At 39.2% G+C, this 15,349-nt stretch overlaps 1 protein-coding gene across 5 annotated transcripts in view; it reads right to left on the reverse strand.

Annotated features, from left to right (window-relative positions):
* Positions 1–446: 446 nt before the first annotated feature.
* The window catches only part of AEBP2 (AE binding protein 2), a 48,963-nt gene continuing 34,060 nt past the window's right edge, over positions 447–15,349 (reverse strand). For 2 of the 5 annotated variants that reach the window (XM_081958227.1, XM_081958224.1), the window contains 4 exons: positions 6,865–6,932; positions 5,509–5,622; positions 5,131–5,197; positions 447–2,291 (listed from right to left, as the gene is read on the reverse strand). In XM_081958227.1, coding sequence (XP_081814353.1) covers positions 5,143–5,197; positions 5,509–5,622; positions 6,865–6,932 — 237 coding nt within the window. In that variant the 3' untranslated portion in view covers positions 447–2,291; positions 5,131–5,142. The other 3 variants (XM_081958228.1, XM_081958226.1, XM_081958225.1) reach the window with 2 other exon arrangements.

Below are 15,349 nucleotides of genomic sequence, written 5' to 3' on the forward strand. Positions count from 1 at the left end.
CTGCATGTCAGAGCTGGCTGGGAAGGTTAGAAATGGCGATCACATGACCCCAGGACAGTGCAACTATCATATGTACATGCCAGTTGCCAAGCATCAGGATGTTGATCATGTGACCGTGGGAGCGTGAGGCAATGGTAGTGTGAAAACCGGTCATAAGTCACTTCTTTCAGTGCCGTTGCAACTTTGATCACTAAAGAAATGGTTGTAAGTTGAGGACCTCGCATAGTTATTTTTCAACAAATTAATTTATTCTGTTTTTTAAATCTCATTTTTATTTTGCAATCTTGCCTTGGGATCCTTTTGTCATGGAAAGTGGCATGACAATATTTTAATGCATAAAATTCTAGCTTTATTTGAACAGAAAAATACACGGTTTACATAAGTGTGCCTCCAACTTTTCCAATAGCCCATTGCAGTAAATGACATTCAGAACCTTAAAACCGTCGTTGCATTTGCTTTCTTTTATTAGAAAAAATACTCCAGCAAAGTCTACAATCATCTGTCAATTATGAATGGCATACAAGAGATTCATGAAACAATAAGATTTTAAAAAAATACAAATACAAACTATATCTGAAAACACCTATTTGGCAATGTTATACTTCTTAAAAGAAAGGGAACCCAAGCAATTAAGAGATGAACATTTAATGAAGATATAAAGCAGTAACGGAAGTGCTTAAGCAAAATTAAAAAGACAAAACAAAACGGCATCGGTTTTAAATAGTTAACATTGCCACAGATCTTTATGAAATACCATTGTCAAACAACTACAGTATTCCAGAACCATTCCATGTCAGCAGTGCTTCTAAATCTGCACAATAATAAAATTTAAATGTTTGTGAAAACATTCTAAATCCACCAGGAACCAAACAAGCATTTTACCTTCATTAAGGCAGCTTTCCTTATACAATTTGACCAAAAAAAAAAACCCCACAACCAAAAAAAACCTAACTTCCATCTCCCAAAACTTCACTTTCATTTATTTGCTGTTTAATTAAAAAAAAAAATAGTGTGTAAAAAAAAAAAGTCACTGTAGTAATGCAAAATAAAATAAAATAAAAAATCCTCCTAAACAGGAAGGGTTAACCATGCAGTTTGACTGCATATAGCTTACCTTATTAAGTCTTTTATTTTACATTTGTTCCTTCCAACAAGCAAGGAAAAAGATTTGATTTCATATCCATGTTCAGCAGTGAGGTGCTATAAACCTTCTATGGATATTATGCTTCCTTCAAAGATTTCTCAAAGGATACCTAATGTGTTTTGTTCTTATTAACAGTAGTATAGAGTCTCTTGGAAATCCAAGAGACAAAGTATTGTTAAGAAAGGTGCTTGTTTTAAACAAACTCTGGCAGCGCTAATGACGTACAATATCCTTCAATATTATTTCTACCATAATATATACATTTTAACTTCCATGCCTCTAGGAAAAAACATCTACATTTTGTGATATAAAAATATATTACAAATCTGCAAAACTATTTACAAGCAACGTCCCATTCTCTATATGCAACTCTTTTTTTTTTTTGTCTCAATACAAGACAAATAAGGTTCGCTAGTTTTCTATTCCTGTAGGGTTAAAAAAAAAAATCCCTAATTCCTTGCTTAATAAAGTGAGGAAGCAAATTTAATTCTTTTCATAGCCAACTTTGGTGCATAAACGATTGTATTTTTAAATGCTTCTTTTTAAAAAATACTTTTTTTTTTTTCTTTTTGGACAAACAGAAACATTTAGGCCAAAAGGAGGGAAAAGGGAGGCAATATAATCTTTAAAAGCAAGCTGGAGTTTTAAAAGCCAAATAGAATATAAAACCAATGCTTCTTCTTCTTCTTCTTCTTTTTTGTATAGATATTGTTAAAAGTCTGATTAATATACAGTAATATCTTATGAAGAGGATCGGATATATAGCAACACCTAACATTGATCAACCTCCAATGAAAATATATATATATAGTTCATCCAATACAAGTTTCAAAAGAGTCCACTGGAAACAAAAACATGGGTGAGCATGCCGGAGAAGCTTCACCATTGTACCGTCCCATTAAAGGTATGATAGACATTTATATGTAATATATCCCATAGATGCTTCAACTTCATTCACAGAATGGTTAGACCAATCCCAGGCTGGCAGCAGTTGGGCACAGAGGGGTTGTGTGTTGTGTGTGAGTGGATGAAGGTAAAGGACTCAAGGAATGTGCAATTCTAATTCCATGGTCAGTGACTAAGACGGTAGGTTGGGTGCTCCCACCGAGACGATTTTTACCTCTTCAACCTCTTCTGTGGCATTGTTCTGGAAGGAAAAGGAAATACAGCATTGGTGGCTTCTCAAAGGAAATTTAACTTGCCCTGGTTAACAGGTCCTTCCTGTTGGGAATTAAGACGGCATTATGGAAAAGTACTTCTACTGTCAGGAAAGAGACTGGGGTGCTTTCTGAGGGGACAACCAGGCTGAAGTCAGTGGGAAAAAAATTAAGTATTCGAAACATCTAGAAGCAGAAGGAATGACATATTTCTGTTTATTCTTCAGACATTGATATGAATTGTAGCTATGTGGATATCATCTTTCAAAAATAGGAGTAAAGGACCCCACAGAAAATATTCATACTAATCAAAAACAGACTCACATCTCTCACTTCGCCCCCCACCCCCCAAAAGGATTAATTAATAAGCTTTTCATCTTTCTCATACTTAGCAAGCCGAGGCCGGTATGGAGTTTCAAAGCTGTATTTATCACAATATTTTCCATTATTTCTAATGGGAACATCTGCCTTGCTCCCACTGTATCTCTGGACAAAGATTGCAATTGCCAAAAGGTCTTTTGTGTATATCCTCAAAGCTTCATATATTTAATTAAGAAACAGACTAAAAATGAGAGGATTTCAGAAACTAGTGCCAGGTCTCAACTATGACTTTACATTATGGCACTGTGCATAATTGAAATCCCCCAAAAAGTGTTAAAAGCCATACAGCTGGCTTATAATTAATACTGCAAATTTAGCCACTATGATTACTTCTGTTAAATAAAACGTTTAACATCATATATTTTCCCAAGACAAAATTTAAATGGATTAATCTCGAGTATGAGAAATAAAAGGTAAGCTAAAAAGTTTCTAGGACTCAAATGAGCCTATAGTATGCATTTATTTTATTTATTTTTTTAATTTTTAGACGTACAAATACAAAGACATAGAGTACATTTATACAACACACTGGAACTTCATGTTCCTTCTTAACATAGCAGTTTCAAATCGGTACATTCTTCTTTACAATGTTTTCCCTCCTAATATATTTCACTTAAATTTCACTTTTTTTTAATCCTCTTGATTCATTCTCTTTTACTTATCTATGCATTTCTCTAAACATACTGCTGGGTATGGAAGTTGTCAGGATGAGGGTAACTGGCCTCCATTCACTTGACAAAAATTCCACAATGTTTTGGGCCAATATTTTACCTATCTCTGCAACCTGAGATTGGCTATAGAGGAGGTCCTTGACTTACAACCAGAACTGGGACTAGAAATTCTGCCGCTAAGCAAGGGAGTGGCTTTTATAACTGATTACAACTGATTTTAATAAGCTTTTTTTTGCCATGGTTGCTAAGCAAATCACTGCAAGTTATTAAATGAATCATGTGGTTGTTAAACGAATTGACTTTGCTTGTTGGAAGCTGGATAGTAAGGCCACAAATGGTGATTGTGAGACCCCAGGAGGCTGCAACTGTCATAGATACATGCCAGTTGCCAAGTGGCTGAATTTTGGTCACACGATGGTGGGAAGGTTGCGATGGTTGTAAATGAAAGGACTTGTCATGTGTCATTTTTTTCAATGCTGTTCTAAGGTCAAATGGTGGCTAAATGAATGATTGTAAGTCAAGGACTACTGGTAATAACACTTGCTAGGCATTAGAACCTGGAGCTTCTAACATTTAAAAGACCCAATGGCAGCAAAATATTAGCTTTATCTTTGATGATAAATCGGTTCTTTTCAGATTACCTTTGGAGGAAAAAAGCACAGGAGATATAGTTATGGACAGATTCTCAATCATCCAAGTCACCGTTGTCCCAAAGATGCTTTTCCACAAGGCAAGTGGACTTTCTTGGGTTTTTCCCCCCTTGAAAATGTTTCCCTTCTCATCCAAGAAGCTTCTTCAGTTCTCTGAAGTTTCTTGGGTGAGAAGTCAAATGCTTACAAGGAAAAAACAAACAAACAAGAAACTTCAGTTGCCTTTTGGAAATCAACTTTGGGGTGACATTTATAGTGTTTCCACAAAATCATACCCGTGTTTCCCCCCAAATAAGACCTGGTCTTGTTTTCTTTTGGGCCCCCAAATAAGCACTAGGGCTTATTTTGGGGGGTGTCTTCCCCCCCCCCCCCATGTACGGGAGGCCCACTTCTTCTGCTGGTTTGTTGTTGGGCAGGACGCTGTGTAGTGGGGCAGTGCCATTATCATGAGAGGGGGGGAGGCTGAGCTGCCCCATGTGCCCCGCACCGGCCTTTCTCAGCCCCACAAAGCCAGGCCATCCACGTTCTGACTCCTGCTTCGCCTCACAGCCATGGCACCAACCACGCCACTTGGCTTCCTGCTCCGTTGCAGCTGTGAGAAAGCAGAAGTGGTCTGGCGCGAACATGGGGTCCTGCTGCATATGGCGGGTGAGGCGGGGCGTGGATGACCTGGCTGCGGGGCCCCAGAGGTAAACTGGTGTGGGGTGCATGGGGCAGCTCCATCCCCGCATCATCTTGTGGCCACGGCACTGTGAGCGACCAGATGCAATAGGTGGGCGCTCATCAGCGCTAGTTCTGAGGGGGTGTGTGTGTTAGGGATTCTATTAGGCGCACATGTAAAAACATGCTAGGTCTTATTTTTGGGATGGGTCTTATTTTCAGGGAAACAGAGCATTTATGAAAAAACGAAGAATTTAATTGTGTAGTAAAAGTTCAATAGTAAATTAAGATAGGTCTGTCCCATCCTAACCCCAAAATGAAAAGAAGAAAGGCATTTAATTCGTTTAAAGTGCACGGAGCACCAAGATCTTAAAGTAATACTATATGTATTACAGGCTGAACAGAATGTGATTTTTTTTTTTAAAAAAAAAAGATAAATTTGGACTTTAAAAAATTGGTATACAAACCAGCATGTGATCTTAAGAGAAGTGATCTTTCAGGATTCCATTGAATGTACCTCCTTTACTAGACTTTCTGTACACCAAGCACAAAAAAGTAAAATACACTCGGTAAATACACATTTACCAGCCAGAGTTTAAGTTCAAAAGCTGTCATGTGACCTCGTGCCTTGAAAATTAACTTCTGGATGCTGTCAAAATAGTGAAGTGTTTCTTTACACTTAACATCTGCCCAAAATATTAGCGAAGGTGAATGATCCAAGGCGGAATAGTACTGACTACTTTGGGCTATCTGCATGGATAGCAGTTCTGGTACAGCTTCAAAAAGTTACGCAAGGCATCAAGTCACATTGAGCAAAGAGAACATCCAGAAATGCAGAGATTTACCTGTATATGTTTGGGTCCAGAAGCAAAGCTGTGTCTTTTGGTAGTTTTGATAAATGAACTACTTTAGTTTTTAATTGATGCCTTTCACTTTCATTGACCCACACATCAGGAAGGCTATGAATAAAATAAAACATTGAAAAAAAAAGGTCAGTGGTTTGCTCTCCACCGTCGCTACTGGTAAAAGAGCTGCTGTCAATTTTTATGGGAAATAAAAATCCACACCAATGTTGCACTGCCAAAAAGATTGGGCTGGAAATCTACTTCTCTGTGAGCATCACAGTCAGCTTAAGTGTTATTGGAATGTAATTCCAAACCTTTTGTTATAGGACAAGGCTCTCTTCTCCCTCTACATACCAAGGGCTCCGCCGCTTTCAGGGAGCAACATTTTATTTCTACCATTTCAGCTATGATGATTGGGATAGGAAACTTGCCCAAATTAAGCATCTGTAGGCACAAATTTCTAGGCCACCTTCTGGAAGCTCTCTATCAGTGATGGCTAACCTTTTTTGGCTCCCGTGCCAAAAGTGGGGGGAGCGCAGGGGGGTCGTGCGCAGGCATGCCACACTCATAATGCTGTGCCTGCGACCAGAGTGCCCCTCCCCTCTTTTAGTGTGAGTTTTCTGCCCTCCCCAGGCTCCAGAGGCTTTCTAGGAGCCTGGGGAGGGCGAAAACAGACCCCCCCCCCGGGAAACCCTTCAGTTCGGGAATGGTGACTTCTGGTTTGTCCATAGGGCCGATGTTCAACCTCCGTAGCCTTCAGGGAAGCCTCCGGAGAGCGAAAAATGACCCTATGAGCAAACTGGAAGTCCATACCTGAACTTCCTGTTTGTCCGTAGGGCCAGTTTTTTGCGCTACAGAGGCTTCAAGGAAGCCTCCGGAGGGCGAAAAAAGCTGACGCATTATATGCATATTTAATGGAAAAAACTAAAGAAGATTCAACAATATATACTGTATTTACTGATTAAATAGTAAGGATATCTCTGCTATTGGCTGCCTTTTCTGTTTAGTTTTGGAAAAGTGCTAATTCACACGGGGCTAAGGCATATACCTTCTTTCCAATAGGTTCAAAAACCTCAAATAAAATTTAACTCGGGCAATTGATGTCTTCAGCACTGGAGTAAGAGTAAAAGTCACTTTCCATTTTATCTTCTTAATGAATATTACTTTTTCTTAATGTAGACTCAAATGCATGAATTAACTTGGTAATTTTAATTCTCCTCCAGAGCTGTATAACAGTGCTATAAATCAGTCATTGTTCACTATGTTGTAAATTCTGTGTATGCTTGTGTAAAACATAGGAAATATCCTAATTTTTGCCGGTGCCCAAATTATGTACTACTGAGTATAAATACTTACATATCTTCTGGAGTCCAGTGAAGCAGCAACTTAACTTTTCCAGAGTCCTCTTTCCTTTTAGCCATTACCTAAAAGCAAACACGAGAAAAGCGACTTGAAATATTTATGCTCTTTCTTGAATTCCCTGCCCTTAAAAAAATCTGGTCCAAATATTTTACGTCAATAAGTGTTTTTGGTTACAGGTTGTTTTTTTTTTTAATGGATTCTGACAGCCATTGAAGCAGCTTTCTTCTTCTCTAAAAGCAGTTTACTTTTGAGATGAGGTTCAAATTTATGTGAGATGATGCTAATATACACATGCATTCCCTTTTTACTGTCTGTCCTCACTTTCTGTAACAAATGTACCATGTTGACTAGGGATTTCTGGGAGTTGAAGTCCACTCATTTTTGAGGGGCCAGGATTGGGAACATTGACATGCACTGGCAACACACACTGCCATGTTGCTACCCCAAAACAGCCAGAGTGTATCCGATTGGGGAAATCTTTCACACACGATATATTTTGCATCCTGTGGGGAAAAAAGCAGTAGGTTTCTTAGCTTGACTCATGTAAGACATATCAAATTGGTTGTTTGCCTTCAACGTCATGAATGGACTGCATAAAGAGGTAGCAACGTCTTGATGTTCTGCAGAAATATTAACCACAGGATAAAAGCAACACAGACAAATAAGCTTGTAATTGCAAGTTTCAGACACGTTTCTAGAATTCTGTATCTGGTTAACAGGGACTGGAGCTGTTTTCAAAGTTAATGGGTCCCTGGGAAATTTAGAAGCATGAGAGATAAGGAGCTGTGGATAAGGCGGCTTGAAGAAATGTAGAAACAGGACTTAAATGCCATGGCGTAAGAGGGAATCGTTCAGGCAGACTCCCAACTTCTGATTGCTCAAACGTTTTCCAGTCTGGCTTTTTTCCTTCAAGTATTAAGGCCGCCTTGTTAGTGGAGTCCAACATAGGCAAGTCTGGGGGATTGAGAATGATATATGAGGTGCCTCAGATTTTCTATGTTTATTTTTAAATGTATTTTTGTGTTACATTGTTAGTTGCCCAGAGTTGTTTGGTTAAGGTGGGCAACCATATATTTTTTCTAAACGAATAGAAAAAGCAAGCCTGCCTCAAGCATGGGAGCCCTGGTAAGAAAATCAGGAAAGGAACTGATTAGAGAGAAAACAGCAAAAACTGTAAACCCCATTGTGTAAAACCAATGGAAATGTTGCATATTTACTCCTGCTTTGGGAAGGCGCCTTATGCATTAAACTCAAAAGCTACACATAAGAGGTTCTCAAAGATAATCAAGAGCTCATCCTAATCAGTTCAAGTGATTAGGGTCACAGAGGGTTTTCATAGGAGCATCCACTTTCTAAGGTATGTTTGAACATTAGCATCTAATTTGAAAAGTAACAATGATGGTACATTACTATTTTCTTACTCTGCATCCTAGCTTCTTGTATTCGCTCAAAAAGAAACCCCCAAAAGCTTTTTAATGCAGCATTATTAGCAAAGATACACGGATCTATAAAAGTGTATTTTTAAAGGCAATCTTTCAAAGAAAGTATAAGTATTGTTAAATGCTAGCCAGGTATTCTAGCCATCATCAAAAAAAAAACATATATAAAACAGAAATAAAAGGCTGATCATAAAACAATTTCTAGAAACTTGGAAATTTACAATGGATGTAAAACATGCCTGAAATAGTTTTACCTGATTCCATGTTATTTTCTGAAAATTAAGAGAGATGTAAGATGTCTGGATTTACCGTAACTCTATTTTCAGGCCTATGGAAAGCACTTGATATATAATATAAAAGTCAAAAGAGAGGGGGCCCCAACTGGCCAGATAATAGATTTTATGTATCAATCAAGATATCAAAGACAATGGTAGAAGAATTTAACTCATAGCTACATTGCAGGTAAATAGCTTGGTGTCATTTAAACCTTCTAGACTAGGCAGACATTCCAATAACAATGGAGAGTAAATAGGTCAATGGTAAGGTATTAAGAAAACTCTAGTTCAGAACATCTGGAGGGCACTAATTTCAATATCCTTTTTGGGGGATTCAGAAGATCCCTCAGAAGGGGTTTCACCACGAGCAACAATGGATCTTATGGAGGGCAATGGGGGAAAGGAACAGCTGAAATTCCTCACGAAGAGAAATCCCACGGAGGCTCTTTTCTAAACTCCTGCTGTCATCTTGATGAGAGGAAACTTTGTATGGGAAGACTTTTAGAATAGAATAGAACAGAATAACAATTGGAAGGGACCTTGGAGGTCTTCTAGTCCACCCCCCTGCCTAGGCAGGAAACCCTATACCGTTTCAGACAGATGGCTATCCAACATCTTCTTAAAGACTTCCAGTGTTGGGGCATTCACAACTTCTGGAGGCAAGCTGTTCCACTGATTAATTGTTCTAACTGTCAGGAAATTTCTCCTCAGTTCTAAGTTGCTTCTCTCCTTGATTAGTTCCCACCCATTGCTTCTTGTTCTACCCTCAGGTGCCTTGGAGAATAGCTTGACTCCCTCTTCTTTGTGGCAACCCCTGAGATATTGGAACACTGTAATCATGTCACCCCTACTCCTCCTTTTCATTAAACTAGATATATCCAGTTCCTGCAACCGTTCTTCGTGGGTTTTGCTCAAGACTTTCAAAGTATAAGCAAATAGCCAGAAATCAGCAATCAAGAGTATTGCTCGATTTGTCTTCAAAGGAGCACTCACACCACTGCGAAGATTCTGACAAAAGAAATGAAACCTTCCGCACCACACACTTTCCCATTTCTATTGCAGACTTTTTGAAAAGTCAATCATTACCAGAAATGAGGGTTGCATACATGCAAATGGAGTTCTGCTGACCTCTCGTGGAGGACCACAGAAATAACTCTTAAGATGTTAGTTACTCTTCCATATTCCACTGGTTTCAGCCACTAAATAGTTTGGAATTTGTAGCAAACTCACATAAGCACTTGCCTGCCATTGCTTAAAGCAGCTGTGCCTTCTCCCAGAATTTTATTGCAGAATGTTGCTATAATTCTCGTTCTCAAACCTGCAAAATCTTCACTTTCATATCGATCATCAGATATTGCATTTAGATCTCCAGAACCACAGACTTAAGATTTGAAAAGGCTGATGATTCGTCTGCTTCTTTCTTTTCTCAAGCTACATAAATGATCAAATTTATATAGCTGCCAATCTCACCATAAGTGACTCTTATGGATTTGGTGGCACCTAAATTAGACACGGGGTGAATAACAGGTGAATAACTTTTCACAGGAGAAAAACTTCCAAGCTTTGATTTGGATCCATGTTCTCAAGTAGAGGGGCAAGGAATTTCAAGCTAATGATAATCAGTCGGATGTCAATATCCTTAGGAGCTATTTCTCTACTGAGGGCTTCTGCTGGATCTCATCTCCTTCCCTATAACCCAGATAACCAATCCACAGTCGTTCTTAAGTTTTGCAACAGGAGACTGGAGTAGGGTTTTGAAGTACTTTGGAGCCAACTGCGAAAAAAGGTGTGTAATAACTTGTGGATGAAGAAAATTTACGTAAGTAAATTATGTAAAGTAGTTAATAAAATTAAGTAAAAAAAGGATGGGACAATGGGCCATCCCATAGGTAGACAAATGGTCAGAATCGTTCTCTCTTTCTATGACAATCTTGTAAGTGGGTTAATAAGTGAAGGTGACTAAAATTAATATAAAAATTAATCAACATCAAGTCCTTCAGATATCCTGAGCAATAACTTCCACAAGCCTCGCCAATACCCTGGGTAGTTAGGGCAAAGAGGAACATCAATTAAAATATCGGGGGAAATTCTAGTAACGCCGGAGAAACTTTTGCATAAAGATAAGTTTCCCCTTGCACATATGTGCTAGACTAGGGGGCGCTGCTCATCTCCATTTTAAAGCTGAAGAGCCAGCACTGTCCAAAGACATCTCTGTGGTCATGTGGCCAGCATGACTAAATGCTGAAGGTGCATGGAATGCTGTTACCTTCCCACCAAAGGTGGTTCCTATTTTTCTACTTCCATTTTTACGTGCTTTCGAACAGCTAGGTTGGCACAAGCTGGGACAAGTAACGGGAGCTCACTCCGTTACACGGTGCTAGGGATTCGAACCGCTGACCTTTCTGATTGACAAGCTCAGCGTCTTAGCCACTCCTTAACATTTATTTATCATGGTATATGCAAATGTTATTTATTTATTTATAACATTTGCATATAGCTTGATAAAATACACTTGGACCCTAAGTAGGGAAGAATAGCCAAATGACTGACAGAGTCATAGCACAATTTCTGTTATCTTTTCAAAACTTACAAAAAATAAAAGCTATTTTGTCTCATAACTGCTTTCAGGCAAGTTAGGGAATTCTTTCCAATCTCTTTATGAGCTCTGGCCGTTTGTATTGTCTTCTCTGCAATTACATCCTCTCATCCCAAAATCCTGCTCTGCTGCCTTATTGTGGTGATGGAAGGGGATTCCCGAGAGCGATGGGCGAATACACACCGAAAGTATGTATGTCAAACAGGGTCACCTAAACTACGAACGTCATGTATAGGACCTAACTAAAGCAAGCAGACATTTACATCAGGCAGCAGAGACAGAGGACGGTATAGAGGTAGATGATCACTTTTAATGATGGCAGCAACGGTTTATACTACGCGATAAGCCGTAAACTCCTGTGCTTTACCAAGAAACCAGATGGATAGATAAGATAATACACTGTCAGATGATGAATGCTTCACATGCCATTAAGGAACCATCTGAGGCATCTTCTGGAGCACTAATGATACTTATGACACTAAACCCTTCAGGAGATTCAATCGCTGAGGTTGCTGTAAAAGGAGAAAGAAAATCCAAAGAGGGCAAAGAGGGAATTATAATGGGGACGCAGAACATAAAAACCACAAATATGGGATGCTCCCTGCAGAAAAAGCAAGACAAAGGGATGATAGATTGACATCTTAAGCATTAGAGAATTGAAAACGGATTGGAACTGGGTGCCATTGAGTCAGAAAATCGTACTGTTTACTACTCAAGACACAAAACCGAAAAAGAAACAGTACCACTTTCAGTGAGGAAGGATAGAGAATTGGACAGGACTAGTGTATACAATGCAACTGAGGATCAAATATTATCGATTAGAATTTGCAGACAACGTTTTTTAAAAAGATGCTCATCTAAGTTTCTGCTCCAACCACTGATGCAAGATGACGTTTTTTATGGTCAAGGTCAATCTGAAAATGACAGAACATGCAAACAAGAGTGGCTGCTTATGATTAGAGACTGGAATGTCAAAGTTAGAACACACAGGAGGAAAATATAGCTATGAACGGGCCAGGAAACAGAAATTAAGAACAACTTCACCGAAGCACTTGGCCTTATTTTCGGAGTGGTCTTATTATTTTTGAGGTGCAGGTGATGAGCGTGGTCAATTCATGGCTGCTGCTGTGTTGCAATATTTTGGGGAGGGGTTATTTTAGCGCATGCGCTCAAAAGCCTGTTTAGGCTTATTATCCGGGGAGGTCTTATTTTCAGGGAAACAGGGTATCACCTTCTGGTTTCGTTAGTAACAGCACATTCTTCAAGCAGAACAATTTCCGAATACATAGATACCATCAGCTGGAGAATGCAGAAAATCACATCATCCGAATACATCGATATCATCAGTTGGAGAATGCAGAAGATTATTGGTACAAAGAATTGTAACAGATCAATTAGCCAGCAAAGACGTGGTCAGGAGCTGATTGTAAGGGGGGGGGGGGGGGAGAACTGATTATGTGCAGGCTCCATACCAAGCTAAAGAGGAAGATCAAAGCCAAAAGTTTCTACAACGTAATCTTGAATGTATACCTACCATTTTCAAGAAGAATATTAAGAATTGCTGTGAAATCTTGGACCTCCCTGAGAGAGAACTAAAGAAATTATGGAATGAAATCAGAGAGACTATAAAAGGTAAATGTAGAACAAGACAAAGACCAAGAAATAGAAGACACCTAACTGGATGTCAGAACAGATGGTAGAAATTGTTATGAAGAGGAAGCAACCAAGAAAGCCAAAGATCTCAGGAAGAACTTAACCAATAAATAGAGAGAGGGGAGAGGGAGGGAGAAGAGTTGTTAGGTGTGACAAGGAACAGCATTAGAGAGCATCTGTATCTAGATAGGAAATATAAATAAACAAACAAACAAACAAACAAATAAATAAATAGAAACAGAAGGGGAAAATGCAGATAAATTTCCAAAAGATCACAAAATTTAGGAGATTCTAATCTCAAATCAACATGATAAAAGACGCCAATGAACAGGTAGTTCATTCAGAAAAGATCGAATAGAAACAAGAGGAGTATATTGAAGTCCCGCACAATAAAGATTTCAACATCTAAGATACCTTTCAAGATATTCCCTACTTAGAAGCGTGAGCAGCACAGGTAGGATGGCTACAAGAAGTGACGGAGCATCTACAGAAATAGAAGAGAAAGCAAAAGAAGAATCTAATGATTCTAATCATGGGAGCAGCAAATCCGGAATGACCCAGTGGCTAGTTGACAGATTGGAAGAGGTCAATCTCCATGCCAATATCAAGGAAAGGAGGCTTAACAGATTGCACAAACTAATGCACTATATCCTTAATTTCACATGTTAGCAAAATTGATGTCCAGTGTCATTTAATGCAGATTATAGGCCTAAACGGAAAAATAGATGCCAGATGTTTAAGCTGGCTTTAGAAAAAGCTACAGAACAAAAGCCTTTACTGAAACACACTGGATAACTGTCACAGAATACCAAAAAGAAGGGAAAGTATTTGATTGACTAAAAAAGCCCATGTTGACCATATTTAATCTGCAAAATGTCCTTAGGGAATAACAATCCAGATCATCATTGTCCCCATTGAAAGCCACAGTCTGGATGGAACCTGGAAAGATAAAATTGGCTCCAGGTTGAAAAGGGAGTGGAACAAAGCTATACTGCCTTATTTATTTATTATGCTGGGCATATTTTGTGGAAAGATGGAGTGGAAGAAAATGATTGCGATTTTAAAATTGGACAAAGAAACATCAATGGCCTGCTCTCTGCTGATGAGACTTCTCTGATAGATGAAAATGCAAATGATCTGCAAACTCCAACAATAAATATCGAGGAGCAGCTGAAAAAATGAGACAACTCCATTAATTAAAATCAAGGAGCATGTGGGAAAAAGAGAGATTAGGATTAAAGATAAAGAGATCCAACCTAAGGCCAAAAAACACTGTCTTAGAACTGACAGTGTCAGGTGGTATGCAACTTATGTGCCACACAATAATACTTGACAGAATAGCAAGGAAGGTCTTGGAGCAGATATTCAGATGCCATCACTTCTATCTACAAAGAGTAGAATCACATTGACGAGAGTTTCCTCTGTACCACTCTGCGGGAGTAAAAGTCAGACTCTAGAGAAGGTGGACTGAAAGAGTATGGGTGGTTTTCGACTTACAACAGTTCATTTAGTGACCGTTCTAAGTTACAACGGCACTGAAAAAAGTGACTGATCACCATTTTTCACACCTATGACCATTGCAGCATCCCCCGTGGTCGTTGATTTGCATTCAGATGGTTGACAACTGGTTCATATTGTGTCCACGGTTCATGGGATCATCTTTTGTGAGCAAAATCAATGGGGAAGCCAGTTTCACTGAATAACAGTGTCACTAATTTAACAACTGCAGTGATTCACTTAAAAATGTGGCAAGAAAAGTCGCAAAGTGGAGCAAAACTCACTTAACACATTTCTCTCTTAGCAACATAAATTCTGGGCTCAATTATGATCGTAAGTCAAAGACTACGTGTATTCCTCTTTTAACGACCCCATAATCCCTTGCGGGTTGGGAGTCTGGGTAACTGAATGGAGCAGTGTTTTCTGGCCGGATGCCCATCCTATCACCAATGCAGAGTTTTTTCAGCAGGTATGTTCTCAGTGTGCCCAGAGAGAGAAATACCTGCCTCTACCTAGGATTGAACTCACAGCCTCCGGATTGTGAGGCGAGAGCTCTACCTCTAGGCCACCGCACCACTCTCAAGGGCTACATACATTAACACTTTTATATGTTGTATTGGAAAAGATTATTGAGCATATCATGACTAGCTATGAAACCAACAAATCAATCCCAGAGTTCTCACTTGCAACACAAATGACCAGGCTCAAATTATCATGTTTTGGACATGTTACACAAAGGCCTCACTGTTTTGAGAAGTTTATAATGCTAAGAAAAGTGGAAGGAAAGGGGGGGGAAACGGGTGACCACCAGCAAGGTGGATAGATTCAATTGCCAATTACTACAAACGCTGCATTAAGAGACCTAAAAGGACAGATCACCTGGAGAATATCTGCACACAGTCAATAAGAGTCAACACTGATTTGATGGCACTTAGATCTGCATCCCTTCATGCTGTGTTTGTGTGTCTGTATGAACAGGGAAACACGGGGGTAGGGTGCATTCTCTGGTTCACGTGATG

This window comes from Natrix helvetica (assembly GCF_964273705.1).
Source record: "Natrix helvetica genome assembly, chromosome: 6".
Taxonomy (NCBI): Eukaryota; Metazoa; Chordata; class Lepidosauria; order Squamata; family Natricidae; genus Natrix; species Natrix helvetica.